The 18,720-nt window shown below is 41.6% G+C and overlaps 1 protein-coding gene across 5 annotated transcripts in view; it reads right to left on the bottom strand.

Annotated features, from left to right (window-relative positions):
- LOC134563399 (sodium-dependent phosphate transporter 2-like) overlaps positions 1-18,720 on the bottom strand; it is a 54,375-nt gene that overhangs the window by 5,712 nt on the left and 29,943 nt on the right. For 4 of the 5 annotated variants that reach the window (XR_010083357.1, XM_063421308.1, XM_063421307.1 and 1 more), the window contains 6 exons: positions 17,002-17,098; positions 14,886-15,002; positions 14,016-14,219; positions 11,940-12,528; positions 2,391-2,576; positions 1,582-1,666 (listed from right to left, as the gene is read on the bottom strand). Coding sequence is in view for 4 of the 5 variants with exons in the window: in XM_063421308.1 (XP_063277378.1) it covers positions 1,582-1,666; positions 2,391-2,576; positions 11,940-12,528; positions 14,016-14,219; positions 14,886-15,002; positions 17,002-17,098 (1,278 nt within the window). In the remaining variant the exon portion in view is untranslated. The remainder of the gene's footprint in view (positions 1-1,581; positions 1,667-2,390; positions 2,577-11,939; positions 12,529-14,015; positions 14,220-14,885; positions 15,003-17,001; positions 17,099-18,720) is intronic. The other variant, XM_063421310.1, reaches the window with a different exon arrangement.

The following is an 18,720-nucleotide window of genomic DNA, read 5'->3' as shown; positions in this document are numbered from 1 at the left end:
GTGTGGATTTCATTGACTCTTTTACTGGAAAGCAGGTCAGTGTCACAGGCAAGGCTGCCAGGCTTCCTGCCAGCCTGCCTGCCATGCCATGGAGCAGTTATCCCCAGAAACCCGCCTGCCCCAGCCCCAGCCAGGGGCTCCTCACTCTTCAGGGAGCAGTAGTGAATCCTGCAAGGACTGTCTTTTTTTAGGCCTTGGTCTTGGTGGCGTGCAATGATGCAGAGGGATTGCCATTCTGGGGTCTCTGATTCTGGAGGGGCTTCCCCACATCCTGCCAGAGGGTGAAAGAAACAAACAGCTCAGCACTTCTAGGAGCTTGAGAGTCCATGGAGAAACAAAGGAAAAAAGATGGAATATTTGACCTGAGAATTTCCCAGGGAACAAAATTCCAAATTCCCATTATGTTCTTCCAGTACTGTAAATGTCCACATGCTTCCTCATGTCTACAAGCTATATAAATGTCTTCATGACACAATTAAATTGTGCTCATTACCCAGCCTGTATCTATACTACAAAGTGGTCTTTAAAACAAACAAACAAAAACAACAAGAAAGCAAAGTACCTTGTTCAAAGGACTAATTACAAGGGCCAGATTCTGCATTACAATGCACAAAAGTGAGGACAAGTTGGTTTAAAAGAAGAGAGACATTAAAACATTAGCTTAATGAAGTAGCAGTGTTTTTCATACAGGTGGTTTTAAAATACATATAACTGGGTTCACACAGACTACGAATCTACATTATTTTAGTATGTCTAAGTTAGTTCAATACAACCATGTAGGGGTGAAAGAAGTCCAGACTTTTGTGCAATTAGTTATAATGCTGACTTTGCTTGGCTGTACTGCCTTTAAAAGTGAGCCCTGTTATTTTGCGGTCACGGTCTGCAGGGCATGGCACAGTGAAGGCAATCTGCAACAGTTGGTATCTCCCAGATTTTGTTATGGTTTGTCCTAGTGATGTGATTTACTGATAGTATCACTGCAAACTCCAATACCTTGCAATGGGTGGAGCTTATTGGAATACCCACATTTGAGGCTACAAGTACCGTTAGCGCACACATTACTTCAATGCAAAAACCCCTGTGAAGAAATAAAATTTAAAAAAAAGACAGATGGAAAACCTGTGGTAAAAGAATTATATGCAGGAAATCCCATGCCATGCACTTATCAAGAAAGTCAAGTATAAATGATGAATGGTGCACAGCCTCTGAACAAGGGAGAAATGTTACCCAACCAGGTTCAAATGGCACTGTCAGAGGAAACCAGGCTCTTCCTTTCAATCATTTGCTTTAAAATTGAGGTCATGCTTTTGTAAGCATTATTTTTCTTCACCAGCAGCTATGGAGTTTATGCTGTGGCCAATTCCAGTGACTTTAATGTGACAACTCTGACGCATCTTTTGGAAGCCTGATTACTTTCCCACATGGCTGGCATGACTGAGATGTGCTGATGCACCCCTACCTAACCATCCTCTGTCAGCAACTGTTTTCCCCTCACCATGCCATTATCCCTGGCTTGAACAGCACAATTTTAAGATGAATAGTCCAGACTGCCTTGACTGCAGTCGCTGGGCAAAGGCATACCTTGCAGTGTGTAGTACTGACAGGAAGTCCAACATTGGAAGCTACCACAACTGTGAACGCCGAAGCCAACTCAATAGTGAATCCACTGCAGGAAGCATAAGAAAACACTTCACAATCACTCTTGGCATCAGCTCGGACTGATACCATGCAGCGTGCCAGTCTTACTCGTTTCTTCTTTCGACTCTTTTATCTCCAACTGATTTTTGTCATGTGAGTAAGTTAAGAGAACGAGAAAGGGCTGAATAATGTGAACGGCACAGGCTAGTCATCTGCAGTACCCCATCTGCATGGCTCATTGCGTCAGAGACCTTCACTACTCTACACTGTGGTGAATCGTGCCTAATTAGTAATTCGGTTAAGCACCAGCAGAGGTCGAGTATGCATTAAAGACGAAAATTACTGCAATAAATACATATGGGTTTAATAGTCTGAAGCACACTGGGGAAGCCACTGTAATCTTGCCATTTCCAAATGCACCTTCTACAACGCTAATTAGGTCATCAGCAGAAGACTGCTGTCTGTTCATGCAGACAGACCTCTATGCCTTAAACACATTCAGTATTACAGGGTTATCTTTTTTCCTTTCTCTCTTTCATTTTCTTTCTTTTTCTCCATGCTTTCTTTTTCTCCTTTTTCGCTTATTTCTTTCATTTTTTTAGAAAGACAGAGAAGTCAAAGCCAGGTTATCATTAAAATCAAGGCACAGCAAATCCAGAAAACTGCATTACAAACAAAATACTGGAGCAGCAATTTCTCAGACTGGCTCACACACAAAGTTCACACAACCACAGTGACATCTGTGGACCTACCTTGATGGTGTGATTGGAGTGAGGTCTTTACCCATAGTCTGGATAACTCTTCTTCCCCAGACCCAGAGACCCACACAGATCCCAACACCTCCATAGAACAGCAGCCAGATGGGAGTCGATGCTTCCTGCATTACAGCACTTTGCTCATAGATAAGCCAGAGCGCAACGAGGGGACCAATGGCATTGCTGGAGAAACAGAAACGTTGTCACACGAGTAATAAAAATGCAGATAGTTGCCTTGAAAGAAGTCTCTTATTTTCTGCATGATTTTTCTTCATCATGGGTGCAGCACTACTCTGACTTGACCCTACAGACAATACCCTTTCTCACTTGGAAAGAGAGCAGTAGGCAACTCTTACCATGTTGCTTTTTTGGTTGTCACTTCTTCAGAGATAATTAGAGCAAATCCTGAAACAAATTTCTCTTTTACAAATCATTTCCTGAAATGTCAGAGTCTGTAGTACCTCATTATGTCTGTTCTGTGACAAAAATCAGTATTTTCAGTACTGCACTGAAACTATCTCAAAATGTACCAATTCAAGACCTGTGCATCTTTAAAATTCAAGTATCAAATTAGCTCTTTTTGTCAAAGAGGGGGAAATAATGAACAAAATTACCATCACAGACAAGAATATAGAAATATAATCTAGTTTGACAGCCTGTAATGTTCAGGATATGATCTGCGTGCAGCTGGGAAGGTGACAGTTATCTTCAAAAGGTGCTGTAGAGCGATTTGGACTGGATGAGAGAGGACCCTTTGGTGACACAGAGCTGGTGTAAGCCCTTTTTGCTACCCTGATGCTGCTATCTGGAAAAATATTGGAAGTCAGCAACCCTGAAGTCCCCACTCTTAATGCAGGTCATCTGATATTGGTGTCTGGAGTCAGACTTCTGACTCTGTTTATTCTAAAAAAGCATCAGGTTTCTAGACAGAAACTTCTAGCTAGAAGAAAAACTTGAAAGCCAGTATCCAGTTACTTTGGAGGCCTAAATACTAAAAAGCAGATAAGAATTTCAACATCCCTTTTGTTTTCAGCTCTTTTACTAAACCAAGTAGCTGCTTGCCTTGCTGAGCAGCATTTATTCACTACCCAAAAAGTATAATTAGTGAAGCTGTGCTATATTTATGTCTAAATAATCATGAGAAGAGCAGAACAAACCTGACTAATGTCATTCCAAAAATCTGAAAACCATCAGGGAAGCCCCCCTCTTTGTAAACCAATAGGAAAGCAGGTCACAGTGAGCACCGCAGGCAGGACTGACAGCCATGCTCACCCTGGAGCCAATACCTGCTAAATTTAGTTTCTGGTTCCACACCAAAGCACACAGATGGAGTAAGGGCCAGTTTTAATGTCAAATGTTGTGCAAACCAGGCCAATGTATATGCCAGTTAATAATTTCCTTGAATCCCATCTTTACCAGATATGAGATGCCAGGGGCTGAGTGGTGATCGCCAAGAGATGAGGGTTGCCAGCAGTGCAAAGCTTGGCACATCTCAGCAACACCAGACCCTCCTGATTTCATCTGGCCCTTGAGAAATTGAGCTCTGAATCCTGAGAAGTGATCCTGAAGCAAAATAATAAGGAAAAACTTTTCCCTCGCAAACACACAGAGCAACATTCAAGCTGCAAGGGAAACAAAAATAGTTTAAAATGCTCTTTGATATAAAAAAGAATTAATAATTCTTATGGATTTTGAGAAAGATCCTGAAAATAAATTAGTGAGCTAACATGAATAATAAAATCCAGTGGGTTTAAAGACATTGGGTAGTACAATGAAGAACTAAAGACTCTTTAAATAAAGAGTGATTTCCACTAGCTAAAACACTTTAAAATGCTGGTCTGATATTGTGCCCAAGTAAGCATTCAATTTGTTGAGTTTTGGAAGGACAGTATGTGAAAAGTCCGTAGGGCCTAAATGCAAGAATTATTTTACTTCCATGGAGGAAGAGATTCTTGATTGAAGCATTTCTAATATTTTGAAATCAACCTGAAACTGCTTTTCCAGTGTTTTCCTGTGTGGATTAAATTACTTGCACACTTAAATGCCTTCTTGGGCACAGAAAAAGAAAGGTAATTCAATGTACAAAGGTACATGAATAAACGAATTAAGTGATGGATGCTGAAGGATGGATAAAGGCAAATAATACATTGATCAGATGAATAAAGGCAAAACTGATCATCCCTTTTTACAGTGCTGTATGACATGGAAAAAACTTCCCTGTAGAAAATAACAGGTGCATTTGGAGTGAGCTCAGGCACTGATTCCTGACCGTTCTAAAGAGATTATGCATACGTATTTGTCAGTCTCAACATAAATGAAAAGGCAGAAAAGGCTTCAAGAACTGAAGCAGCAAACTATGCTCTTCCATATCAAAATCCAGTTTTAATTATTTGCAAATGCTACACCTCTGTGAATTAACTAAGCTTAATCCTTGAGGAAAAACTTCTTATTTGTGGCAAGGGAAGACAAGGCAAAACTCTCCCAACTTATGCTCAGCCTCATGAATCTGATTGGCTGATTCTGTCCAAGAGATCAGAAGAGATAACACAATGCCCACAGAAGCAGCATTTCTGGTACCTTCCCTGTAAGAAAGCTGAAGAGCACTGGATCCATACAGGCTTGGAAAGGCAAAAATGTAACTAACCTCATTTTCCTTTGTGAGTAACTACCTCATTGGTTATCTACTACAGGGGGATATCTCTCCTGGTAAATCATGTTCAATGTGACTTCAATGTTCAGCTCTTAGGGATGGTGGTATTTCCCAGCCTGAGTATCTGCAAGTGGCTACGAACAGCAACAACAGTGGCTTGAATCTAGCACCACCACAGCTCTCCAAAGGGGCTCCTTCAGCTTCTAGATTTGTGCAGCAGATGCAGTCCAAGGGGCTTGTGGCTCCCTATGCCAATGGAAAACAGCTCTGGAAGAAGCTGCTAGGCCTGCCCCACCATGAAACTGCCAAAAGCTCGCAGCAAATGCATCTGACTCAGGCATTGCAAAGACTAAGATTGTGGCTCTGCACAGAGGTAGAAGACAATCACTCCCAACAGCACAGTAAGAGAGGGTAAGAGAGAAACAACACATAAAAAAAACCCCAGCAACAAAAAACGCAGTTAGATAAGAGAGTTTGCTTAACAGATGTCTCCTACAGCTGAGTGGCTAACCAGATGAACCACAAGGATGCTGGCTAGACTGAGATGTGGCTTTCACAGTATTTCCCACTGGTTCTAGCTCATTTGATTCAAGACATGACTAGCAGGAAAGCAGACCTCAAATCTTCCATGCATTTGGCTAAGACTCATTTCACAAGTCTATTTTCAAGAAGCTATTTTTTCTTACTCTCCCACACAGGTTTCTACTTACCTTAACTAACTCTCCTTTGTGCTGGAGCTCCACATCTTATCCATGGTAGTTTAGAGAAGAAAAAAGCCTGAGATGGTCACACAGGGGCTCTGAACCCCCATCCACATCTATTTATATGTAAAACTGCCCTCAGGTTCCTATGAAACTCAAGTGCTTTAGTGGATTTGCTGTATTATCTAGCTATTTGGTTTAAAACAGAAAATAAGCTGCTCCTGTCATGGTATTACTTTAATTTTGCACGCCTAATACACATTTCCCACTAAGCACAAAGGTGGGGGCCAATATGAGTTAATTTTAGGATGAGTTTATAAAATGTTATGGTGTAAGAAGCCCATCTCCTGAGTCTGCCTGCTGCAAAGTGTATTCTCCAACATACAGTACTTTCCCCCACCTCTGCTGGGCTCCGCCAGCCCGATTACTCGCAGGGCATAGAGCTTTGCAGCTGGGGCGCTGCGCAGGGGCTGTCTGCCTTCCCTGGAGGTGCAGTGCAGGATTTAATGCCACCCACTGCAGTACTTGCACTGGCAGACGTGTTCCATGGTGGCTCATTGAAGGGCTGCTCCATGTTTCTGAAGTGCTGCCTGACCCTTGTGATGATTTTGCTGGCACTCTTGACTAACATGAATTGGCACAACTCTTTTTCTGCTCACTTGTGCCAGCTTAGAATCTGTCACACAGCATTTATAAAACTGCTGTGAAAGATAGCATTTGACAGTGAATCTGAACTATAAATAGAGCTGGCTTCTCCTCTCCCCTGTGAGACAGATAGTATTACCAACAAAAATAACTACCCCACATTCAGCTATCATGAGACAGGCTTAGAAAGGACAGTTTCCCATGCACACACACACAGAGAAGCAGAAATTTTTAGGTACCTTTGGGTCACAAGTCCAAGATCTTCTCTGGAGGAATAAGGACTAACACTTTTTTTTTTTTTTTAATTAAAAATAAGGGGCTTTTTCCCAGTAATTCAGCCATCAGGTGAGTGCTCTATGGCCAATCCCCATCAAATCTAACTGTATTTGAAAAACTACACTCTGAATATGCTTTGTGAATAATGTATAGACTCCTTGGTGACCATGCTTAGATTCCCTGCTGCCTGAAAAAGGAGATTGCTTTTTAGCCACTTTTTCTAGTTGACTGAAGGAGCCTTGAAATGTACATTATCACCAATTAAAGTTGAATAATGAGCAAAACAGCCATCTGAGAAATCTGTATTAGATGTCCAATACTACAAGTATAATTACAAAATGTCCAGCCAATTGACTATTTCCCAAACCAGGATTTCACAAACAAACCTTCCACTGGGAAAATCAGTGGGATGATATTTCTAAATAGGCTGCAGTTATGCCTTGAGACATCACCCAGCTGAGCAAGAGCGAAAGAAAGATATGCCTGCATGTAGCAACAGGAAAAAATATTCCCTAATCTCCAGGGATATCAGATTATCAGGAAAGTTTTATCCTAGTTCAAATAACTGGACAGCCTTGAAATAATGCATCTACCACAGCACAGTAAAAGTGTGTCAGAGCTGTGCTCTATGAAATGCAAGATTTGGGTGTGTTAATGAGTCAGGGTGGACATGCTTTGATTCCTGCAGCTCATCTCTGTGTCCTGAAAATAGTGGCCCTGAAATCCCACCTCCCTGGATCCTGGAGGGTTGGGTCCATCCTCCCCCATGCCCACCAGCATCAGCTTTTCCCCTGCCAAGCCCAGCCATGGGCTCTGCTCACAGAGGGATGGAGAGGGAATCCCATGCCCACTGGAGACCCCGTTTCTTGCTGCTCTTCTCTGACTTGCCTGCATGGCACAACAAAAATGTCATGTACCTGCACAATTAAGGGCAGAAATGAAGATTCACATCTACTTGGGGCACAGGCTGGACTTACAGGATGGACTATTATTAAAAAGGGAAGAAATCAGAAATCAGGCTTCCCTCACTAAATATAACAGACAGATTAGCTTCCTAAATATTCTAAGTGATCTTGACTGCAGGTCTCAGGGAGGAAATAAGAAATACCTGTTTTGTAATCCAGCCTTACTATAGCTCCTTTAGACTCCTTATTTAGTCAAGAGGCTGAATCCCACTAAGCTCTCCATGTGCAGTGAGATACTGGCAATGTTCTGGCCCTTCCCTCTTTTAATCCCATTGCATTCACTTTAGGAAGAGGGGGAAAAGGCGAATCCTACTGCTGTTTGTGCACTCTGACCTAAAACTCCAGTGAAATCTGTATGAAGGTGAGAGGAGAAAGCTCTTCTCCATGTATATTGGGCAAGCACACATTTCCTAGTTTCTCAAACGGTTTTGCTTAAAAATGAATTTGCTATCTAGTTGCAGTCAGCTTCCCTAAAACCACTGAAAGAATGTGTAGAAATATATAAAAAATATCAAATATTTTTACTATAGTTCTGAAATGGTTTTAAATCCTGTTGTCAGTAATGTAGCCTATATTGTTTGGATAATGACAGGCATTTTTTCTCAAACTTGTGCCATAAATCCATATGGCATTACCTCCGGACTGTAACTCCAATGACCCCTTTTTCCTAATCTCTAAGCATGAATACACAAGGGAAATACTGAAGTCCTCCACAGGAAATTTAATTAGAGCAGACACATTCAAACAATTTATGCAGCAGGAACTCAGGAAAACTGAGATCCTGTGAAACTACCACAGGCAGGTTTCCCCTCCCTACAGCATGTACCAGCCAAACCTCAGCACTGCCTGTCCCTTGGCATGCACAGACAGGGGTGGTGGCACGGTCCATGGTCACCCTGCTCAGCTGGAGCATCATGCCTCCTGCCACCCTCATGGCACTAAATCAACCTTGCTCCATAGCCCAAACCCATGGGCACAGGTAGCTAGCTACCTGCTCACACAAGCCAAAGCATACAGCTTATTCTGACATCCCCAGGGTTTCTCCTGTGACAGCAGGAGTGATGGCCTGAGGAAGAGAAGGAGGGTAGTAAGGGACAGAAGAGGCTGCCCATTTACAGGAGAAGTAATCTGTATGAGAAATGACTAAACACATGCACGGACAGGTGTGTAGGAGTACAAGGCTCAGGCTTTACTCACAGCATAAACAGCATATTTTAATCAGCAAAACTTGCACTGACCTACAGCATTTCTCTGTGGGTCATCCTGCTTTGATTGCAAGAATTCAAGGAATAACAAGCTCCAGAGATTGCTTGAGTCAACGAAAGCATTTTCCCACTTGCTAGGATAGGACTGTGGGGCAAACACTGTTTGCTCATAGCTTTCTCATTCTCAGCCCAGTAGCAGAGCAGCCACAGCCACTGCTGTGCTGGGCACCAGAGAAAACATGACTCCCTGTTCCTTTTAACACACAGCTGCACCAGCCAGCATCCCTGCTCATGTCAGCCTGAACATGAGCCCGGATGGCTACAAACATCAGCTCCTACAGCAAAGATGGCTGATTTCATTACGATGCTAAAAAGCATCATCTCAGAAGAAACTGGGGTCTAACTACCCCATGAGTTAGTTAAGAATTAGTTCTGTAGTCAGGGCAAAATACTGATTTAACTCTTCCAGGTCCATTGGGTAAATCCTGGACAAAGAAACGAGAGAGATCTCCATATGATCTTCTGCCTACTAAAGTGCTGTCCAAACTATATGGGGCACTTCTGATCCATGAAATTTTTCTAAGCTGCATCACGGTTCAGTCTGTACTCTATGCCCCATGCTTAAATATGCTTTAAAACAGGTCAGTCATTTACCTTGCAATCACCTGCAGTTTTTAAGTTTCATACTGGCTTTTTATTTTTCTCTATTTGCTCCTCCTATCTGCTCCTGTCCCTTCAAGGAATACCAACAAACAGCCTGATGGAAAATAAATAAAAACATGCCACAAGAGTAGGTTCCGGGATATGGAAAGAAAATGTTGCAGTCAAGTCCAAAGAAAAAGATGTGGACAATGGAGGTGCTACCCTAAATATATGAGTGAGGAGCTTAAAACCAAATGCAGGGGAAAGCAGGATTTTAACAACAGGATTCAAGGCTGAGGAAAAACATTAGAGAAACAGCTTGACAGCAGCCCCTAAAATGAGCAGAAGGAAAGAGTACAAAGGAGGGAGATGAAAAGATAGCAGTCATCATTGGAAGATGGACTGCCAGGGCTTACTTCCTTACATAAATGTGAACAGAAAGCTGTGCTACTCACTAGGTTCTACTGCATCATTTTTTAAACAATACACTGCCTTTTGAGCAGATCAAAAGATGTTCCTGCAACATGTGGTGGAGCCAAGACATCTTTTGCTCTGCTAGACGAAGACTTGCAAAACATCTCTGCTATATGATCCACAGGATAGATATCTGCATTCCTAGAGAATTTTATCTGCTAAATCTTTTAGGCATATGAAGGGGTCTTTAATTTTATTGTTTAGCTGGAACTCAGTACAATTGCAAGGATGGGTTCCTATCCAGTCCTAGAGACATGACCATCTCCCTGCTTTTCTACCAGCTTTGACAAAATGAAGCTGACTTGTTCTTTAGTTTTGCAATTATATGAATTCAGCTTAAGAAGAGGTTTTGGAATAAACAGCATTTAATAAAAACACATTTCCTGGCAAATTTGATAGGATCACCAACAGAAGTAGGATCTGAAAAACACTAAAAACATATGACTTTACAGGAAAGGATATGGCCACAGTAACAAGCTAGTCCAAATGCAAAATTCTAAGGGAATTAGGCTGTAAGATGCAACAACACATACAGCACAGTCTGAATTTTGTATTTCATCCTGACCAGCTCCTGTCAACACCAAATCTGATTTCTGAACTAACTGCATCCTTACAGATCACTTCTAACAAAATTGACTACCCTTTCCTCCTACATCACATGCAAGTGATGCTTGCATAAACATGTGAGTCCTTGAGGAGTATGTATAACCATCACCTGCAGGGAAAAAAGGAGCTGCAGCACCTGATGAGGTAGCCTGTGAACTTCCTGTAGTGGTATTTCCCAGGGCAGATTACAAGAAATATCAGGAGTCTTTGTCCTTATCCCTGTGTTCCCTTCAGCACTTGCTGCTGGCCACTTGAAGAGCTTGGATATTGACCCCCATGGGTCTTTGCTCTTGGCCAGTATGCTCAGAGCAAAGGTCTTTAACCACAGAGACCATCTGAGAGGAAAGAAAGCTACACCACTGCCCTCTGATCCAGAGGATGAGGGGACTCTGGACTCCTTCCCAAAGCCAGATCCCTGTGAATACCAAGGAAGTACAAAAGGCTCCTCAGAAAGCCCTGTTCTGAATTCCCAGGATGCTGGATGGATGGGGAGCAAAGAAACATGTTTGTAAGTGATTTCACGATGAGTTACGAGTTAAATTAGGAGGCTGATGAGAGCAAGGAGCAATAAGTGTTCTCCTTGTAGAGTGGGACAGGGTTTGCCCAGAAGGCTAAGGAGGACAATGAAAATTATGAACGCTGTAAAGTCCTGCTGAAAACACTGAAACCAACACCATCAGGGCATGGCTACCACGGCAAGGGTCCAGCAGGAAGGGGACTCAGTACATCCCCAGCCACAACCCAAATAAGGACAGCTGCTTCAACAAGCCACTTGAGAGAATTTCTCAGGGGACCCTATCATGATACTGGAAAAAGCATCTGTTAAATAGCAAATAGATTGCTCCAGGTCTAGGGAAGAGGCAGCCTAGCCAAATTCTAAAGGAAAAATACACAGTGTTCCCAGCGGCACAGCAAACCCACCCCAACTGCCCTTCAGTCACATGCCACCAAGATGGTGAGGTGCTGTGTGACAAGAGATGAAATTAATCTAACGGCAAAAATAGTCTAAAACCTCTCCTCTGTTGAAAGTGTCTGATTTTGCAGTTAAAATAGGCTGAAAATTCTGCAGGGCTGGGACTGTCCTGTTTGCTTTTACAGTGGCTGGCATGTTGGGTGGAGTCTCAATGCCTCCAAGATTGCCAAAATTAAACATAAATTAAACTAATTACTTCACAGTTATTTAGCAGCAAATAAAAAGAGATTTTAGCCTTGAGAAGAAAACAAACCATAGACTAAGCAGTGCAATTCCTGGAAAGCACCAAGGACATTGATGATACACAGCCCTGATGATCATCTATCTGCAGAAATTAATGAGCTTTCCAACCAGTCAAGTTGGTACTTAAACTGTGAAATTGCTGGTTTGTGAGATCTCATCCTCTTACCTGACATCATTGCCACCATGGGCAAAAGATCCAAAGCAGGCTGTTAAGATCTGGAGGAAGTGGAAAAGTAGATGGACCTGAGAGGTGTCTTTCTCTTCCTTATCCTCTTCCACAGGATCAACGGGAGGCCGGTTAGGATCTGCGAGTTCAGAGGTCAACTTCATTTCCACCCCACCTTCCTCCACCTCAATCTCTGCCTCAGCCACTGCGTTGCAATAGCTGGAGTAGCTGTCGTAGCGGACTCGCTTCTTGGAGTAAGAAACAGTGTCTCCTACCAGCTTCTCACTGTCTTCTGGTGTAGATGTATCCACTGCCTTAAAGGAGGAATGCACAGGCATGCCACAAATAGCAGCAGTGTAACAAGTGTAGCTGTTGTTGCGCCGTAAGAGTTTGTAGTTGTTTTCTGCAGTGGGCCTCTCATCGTTGGCCCTGTCCAGGTGTATTTTGTGGAGCAAGTCTTTGTATAAACCTGAGTCCTTGTGCACAGTGTGATAAATGTGGCCATCGCTCCTCACGTGGCCATCGAAGCTGAAGGTGCCATTGGAAACAGGTGATTTCACCGAGGTGTGCGTCACCGAAAATGCCCTTCCTAAAAAGGCAGAGATTTAGATGCTTCATTTACACAAAATGCAATACAAAAGCCCCCTTCCTCCAATAGAAGACAATAATGTGGCCAGCATCTGAGAATACAGGACAAAAAAGATCAATTTGCACTACATGAAGTGAATAAACCAAGATTCAATTCACTGCAAAATAAAGTCTCTCATCTTCTGTGCAAAAAGAGCTCTGTTCCAGTGCTGAGTCTCCCCAGACATGCTGCATGACCTGCAGCAAGTCACTTAGGATCAGCTATTTGAATGTGATACTTGATGGTTAAATCTTCAGGTTCTTTGAAAATATAAATTTCCATAAAATTCCTTTCTTGTAAAGCAAGTTCTACTTTTTCTGAGGTTCTGTCTACATTGAACAGGAATATTTTGGATTTCTGAAATGTGGTTTACTGCCATTTCATACTGGGACATATCTGTTTAAGAGATGTTTCATTCATACTCATTCATTTAGGAGACATTTATATAGCTTTTAAAAATAATTTAAAAAAAAAGAAAAAAAAATCATGTTCTGCAGAAGTATTTCCTTAGCTATTGCAACATTTTCTATATACTAGTTCTATGAACATGATGATGATGATTTCCACTGTATACATTCAATGTTAGCATACACTGTAGGACACACATCAAAATCTAGCATAGGTAATGTTTCTGAAGAAACTTTTTAATTTCCTGACTTCCTGGATTTTCACTGTGCAATATTCAGAATTGGGTTTAGCTATTTTTAAACTGGAAGCACACACTCTAAGGGCTCCATGTCATGAGTTATTTGATTTTGTAAGAATCAGTTGAATATATTAGGCATTTATTAACCAAATTACAGGGCTTTGTAGATGTTAGCAAAGTGGTATCAAAGTCAGCAGACCACTAAATGGAGGACGATGTTCCTACCACATGGCAGAGCAGAAAGAGCTTTATACACACAAGTCTACTTCTTACAAATATATGTTCAGAAAACAATGTGTGAGATTTTTCTAGTGGACATGCTCCAAAGGGTCATACATTTGTCAACTAAAGTCCAAATCTTTAAATCTCCTGCTGTAGTATGCTAATCATCTTTATGCTGAATTTAACCTTCATACATCAGCAATCTGTGTGCTCTGTATTTTTCCATTGCTTGATAGGATGGAAATACCATTAAGAATACGAAGTAAAGCAACGCAAAAAGGCAAGTAATTTTTTTCAGTTGTTTCTAAAACTGAAATACAGCCAAACAAAATGTAATTGATTTTACGTCCTCTCTAGAAAATGTCACTTGTAAATGAGCATCTTTCCAAACAAGCACTGAGAAGAGATTAGAGATGGAAATTCCAAACACTAATTTACTATTTACTATTTACTATTTACTATTTACTATTTACTATTTACTATTTACTATTTACTATTTACAGCTGAGACCTACTTGCAGTTAAGAAACCTCATTGAAACAGGAAGAGAACAAACCCTCTGAGTTGTCTTAGTTCCTTACCGTATGGTACACATGGATGGTTTCCATTTGCAATATTATCTGATGCCCCAGCAGCTTCTGTTACTGAGCCAGTAAGGGGAATCGTGCTCTCATCAGATGCTTTGGCACCAGGAAGCTCTTTAAAGACTGGTGTTTCTTCATCCTGAATTTTATCAAGACTTTCATCTGATATCCTTGACAGTGCAGCATCTTTCTTTAACTGGCCTAAGGAAAGAATGGTACTGTAATTTTAAACCCAACCTATACCTCTTGTTACTTAAGTTTCCACTGTTTACATCAACAGCATGGTTTACACAGCCAACAGCATTGGCTACAATAACCAGGCTTCGTTTCATACACACACTGGTTATTTCTAACACTTTACTATGTTCATGTGCGAAAATTCTACATCTTTGTTTCTTCTGATAAAATTCACCAAAGTAGGTAACTGAAGTAAAACACTGAGCTGTTCATCTATTAATGAAACCTGAAACTTTTCCCTACATTTGTTGAGAGTAGCAAAGCAACTAAAAGCTGTGACCAGCCCAACTTAATGTAAAGCTAAAACGGCCACCTAAAGATGATCATTCTGACAAGCTTCTTCTCTTTAACTTTTTCTTAATAAAATAGAAACCAGATTGTATTCCAGGTTTTATTTTCCTGTTTCTGCTAGACCCCAGAACTGAGCACTGCAATGGCATGCCTAACAAGGTTTTGAATTTCTACCATTGCAGCTTTTTCAGAGCAAATTACACAAATACATGAGGAATAGTTTAGGCACATTCTGCTTGTGGGTAGGGACTGGACTAGGTGACCCCTCAAGGGCACTTCCACCTCTGAAATGTAATATTCCATGATTTTATATCACTCACATTTCATCAAATTACTTACTTTCTATTTTTCTCTTCATCCAGGGACACACAAAAATCCAGACTAAGACAGCAAATACTAAGGACACACCAACTGATATTAGAGCAATGGCCCACATCGGCAATATCAGTCCCAGTACTGTGAAGACAAAGAAATAAAACTGAAGCAAGCCATAAATTAACATGACTTCATTATCCCAGGCAGTGGAAGAGCAGTCTGTTGCAGAAAAGCCAGTGTTCACAATGTACTCAAAACCAAGATGAAGGAGCTGATGACTTTTAACATATTACCGGTTACTGCAGCATAGTTGACATGGAAACATTCGCAGATTTAGTCTTCCAGTTTCCTGTTGCCCCACTGTGACGTTAATTCCAAAGGAGCCAAGGGTAAAACCCCCACATCAGGGCTGCTAAGCCAAGTTTGCAGTGCTTTTATACATGAATGCACATTAAACCATGTTGCCCATTAGGGTTAAGTGTTTACCTGACCTTTGCTCTGGTCCATAAAGCCTGATGCTTAGCTTGCTCTAAGCCCTTATTTGCTTACATTATAAGCTTAATGCAGCACTCCAAAGCTGAGGCTTCGTCCTGCAATGCACAGCGACATCAATAACTCATGTTCCGTAATTATTCCCCCAACAGAGATCCTTGCACTTGTTCAACAAAACAATCTGACTCTCAGTGAAGAAAGAGCTTGGACTGATCTTTCAAATCCATATACACATTGCCTATCTTGAAACCTACGTGATTAATTCATCCTTGTGAGTAAATGTTGCAAGAACAGAGGCCTTGGAGAGTAAATATGTATTTCCCCAGTATCAAAAATAGAGTTCCACCTTTTTATTCACACACTTTAGAGACTGCTAAGCTGAAACAGAGGGAACATTAAGATTCTTATTTCATTTATTTTGCTTAATGAGTCACTGCAGAGTGCCTGACCTACTTCTGCGGTACAACTAATGAGGAAATATGAGTTATACAGCTGATTTACTGTTAAACATCTTGGATACATAGCAAATTAGACTTAAGAGGAATAGTAATGTTACCTTCAAATTGGGAATGTATCAAGTTTTCTATTAATTCCAGTAATGCTATGCTATGGAGTAGGGTCTACCAACTGCATTTATCTAGCGTGTTGGATTTTAGAGAAATATTTCCACTCAAAAAGAGGTCACTTTCTAAGCCTGCTTTCTTAATTCAGGGCTATGTTCAGGAGTCTATCTTCAATTGCCTCTTCATTCATAGCTCTTGGACAATAATCTAACCTAAAGATAACATTTAATGACCAGAGTCTTCAACAAAGTAGTTGAGATTAATGAACATCTTTGTTCTGAATCCTTTTGCTAGAAGTGTGTGTTTAAATGTACACCACTTCAGTAAACTATAAAAATATAAATGCAAATACATAAATATAAAATACAAGAATATAAATATACAAACATAAATATACAAACATATAAAAATTCAACTAATATAAAAATTAAAATTCAGATATAAGTATACATATGAATAAACACAAACATGTATGTGCACATAAAATATACAAATATACAAAAATATAAATAAAGTCCTTCAACTTCATTTCCTTCTACTGAGTTGGACCAAAACACAACACCAAAGAAAGAAGATGCATTCAGTGAAGAAACAGGCTTGGGGACTCTTACCATTCAAGAGAAAAAAAGAAGTAAATTTAAATAACAGTCTTGGAGCCAGACGTGCCAGAACAGCGACTCTGCTGTCAATGGAGTAACAGCCTTACACTGAGTGCTGACAGCACCTGCTCTCCCACCCTGCTCTGAACCTTCACTCCTTGATGCACAAACCTAGAATACCTTTGAGAGCTCAACATGTGCTTGATTTACAAAGCCAAAGCTGCATCTCAGTAATTTCCCTTCCTCTAAAGAGGGACTTTTTTTTGTAGCTGTGCTCTTCCCCACTAACCAGAGCGATCAGGAGGGTGTCACAAAAACACATGCACAAATGGGGATGGGGATGGTGATGTGGGCTGGTGAATTATTTACTCTCGCCCTCATTAACTCCTAATGCAGGAAATAACCCTGTGGTGTCTGGGTGATGCTGGCAGAGCATCCTTACACACTGTGGGAAGCCTCCCTCCCATGCCTCCCGGGCTCACTCACCTGGTGCCCCGGTGTACATGATGGAAAACACGTTAATAGCTATGGTAGCAGCATAAAACACCGGGAGTGCACGGAGACCATTGGGCACAGGGTCTTCCTGCACAGAAACCATGAGAAAAAGGAAATGTTAGTTGGATTTGACACCAGATTCATGTCAGCATGAACCTCCATGTGGAAAACACATGCTCCCAAGTCAGTGCCAGGCAGGTAGAGCTTTTGGATGTCAAGGAAAGGATGGCAACCTGCTTGGTTACACCCAAATCCACAATGCTGGTCCTGGCAAGTACCAGCACTCTGGAGGAGCTTGACACTGTCAATGAGAAACAGGGACTTATGTTATACTTTCCAGTCAGCTGCTGAGTGACCTGGGGGCAAGCTCCTTTCTGCAAGTGTGTTCTTATTTATTTAGTGTCCAAGATAAGGAGTCCCTTTCACTTAGCATGACTGAAGGGTGCCAAGCAGGAGAGGGCTTTGATGTTTCGGACCAGTGCTATAAGCACCAGTGCAATGCATCCATCTCAAAGCCATATCCCTAAGCTCCCACTTCTTGCCAGCTAACAGAAATCTCTGAAATCCCAAGTGTCTGGCTGTATTAAACAGGTAACACACACAAAGTGAGCAGGCAATGGTTGGCACAGCACCGTGTCTGCTGTCCACTGCACTCTCGTGTTCTTGGCACTCACAAGGAAAGACTCAGCTGACGGCGCAGCGGAAGCACACCGTGTGAGCCACAGACAAAGCCTTTGTGAGGGACTGCTTTGGCCTTTTGAGGGGCTCCACGTGTTTGCAAAGAGCTTGGCAAAGGTGAGGGCTGGCTAATGTGGATTTATTTCTTGCTGCCATGATCTCTAAAAGGGAGTTGAGAAAAGGCTGTGGCTGCCCTGAGCTGTGCCCCCATCCCCAAGTGTGATGCAGATGGGCTGTACTTGCAGGGCCAGCTGCTATTCACAGACACCCCCAACCAGGGCATGGAGCCCAACAACAGGCCACAGACTCGCAAGCTGAAAAATGCTCTTTTTTTGTGCAAGCACGCAAATCACTACCTGCTTATGTCAGAAGCTCTACAGATCTTACTGCTTTGTGAATGGCACAGACGGCAGTTGGGAGGCAATTTCCTTAACTTGAACTTTTTCTGCCTCTTGAATGCTTAAATATATGGCTTTAATACCCGAGTTCACATGACTTTGATGGCTAATTTCTTAGGTTGCTAGGCTTTAAATACAATAGTGGAACCTTTCCTTATCTTTTATGCAACTTGAGTTATTTTCTATTCAAAGCTGAATCTGATCAAATCTATCATCTGTTTTTATCACTGACATTTATTTAGAGCAGAAATAAAGAACGATGAAGCTAAGGTTACAGGTGGTGCTATTTATAGCAAAAGAATTAGTCCCTCATCTATTTAAGTTCCCTGTATAACTGCTAATATAGTGTTCCTTATTTTAGGTCACTGTCATGCACTGCCCTTCCCCATTTTAACAAGTTGAATGGTGTGAAAGAAGTGGAAAAGGCAGAAAAAAGTGTTCAGGTTTCCAGTTCATGCTGGGTGGCAGGCAAGTCATCTTTTGCACTGGAGATACATGGACTGATGTTACCTCAAGTCACTAAACCCCATTGATTCAGGTTTCTTGAGAATCTACAAAATAGGCAGATGCCCATCTTCTAATGTCTGATGTGCTGGAAAACCAAGGCTTTAAATTTCATAACTTTAAAATACCA

This window comes from Prinia subflava, chromosome W, assembly GCF_021018805.1.
Source record: "Prinia subflava isolate CZ2003 ecotype Zambia chromosome W, Cam_Psub_1.2, whole genome shotgun sequence".
NCBI classification, from domain to species: Eukaryota; Metazoa; Chordata; class Aves; order Passeriformes; family Cisticolidae; genus Prinia; species Prinia subflava.
The sequence above is the reverse complement of the archived record's forward strand: the minus strand, read 5'-3'. Positions and strand labels throughout refer to the sequence as shown.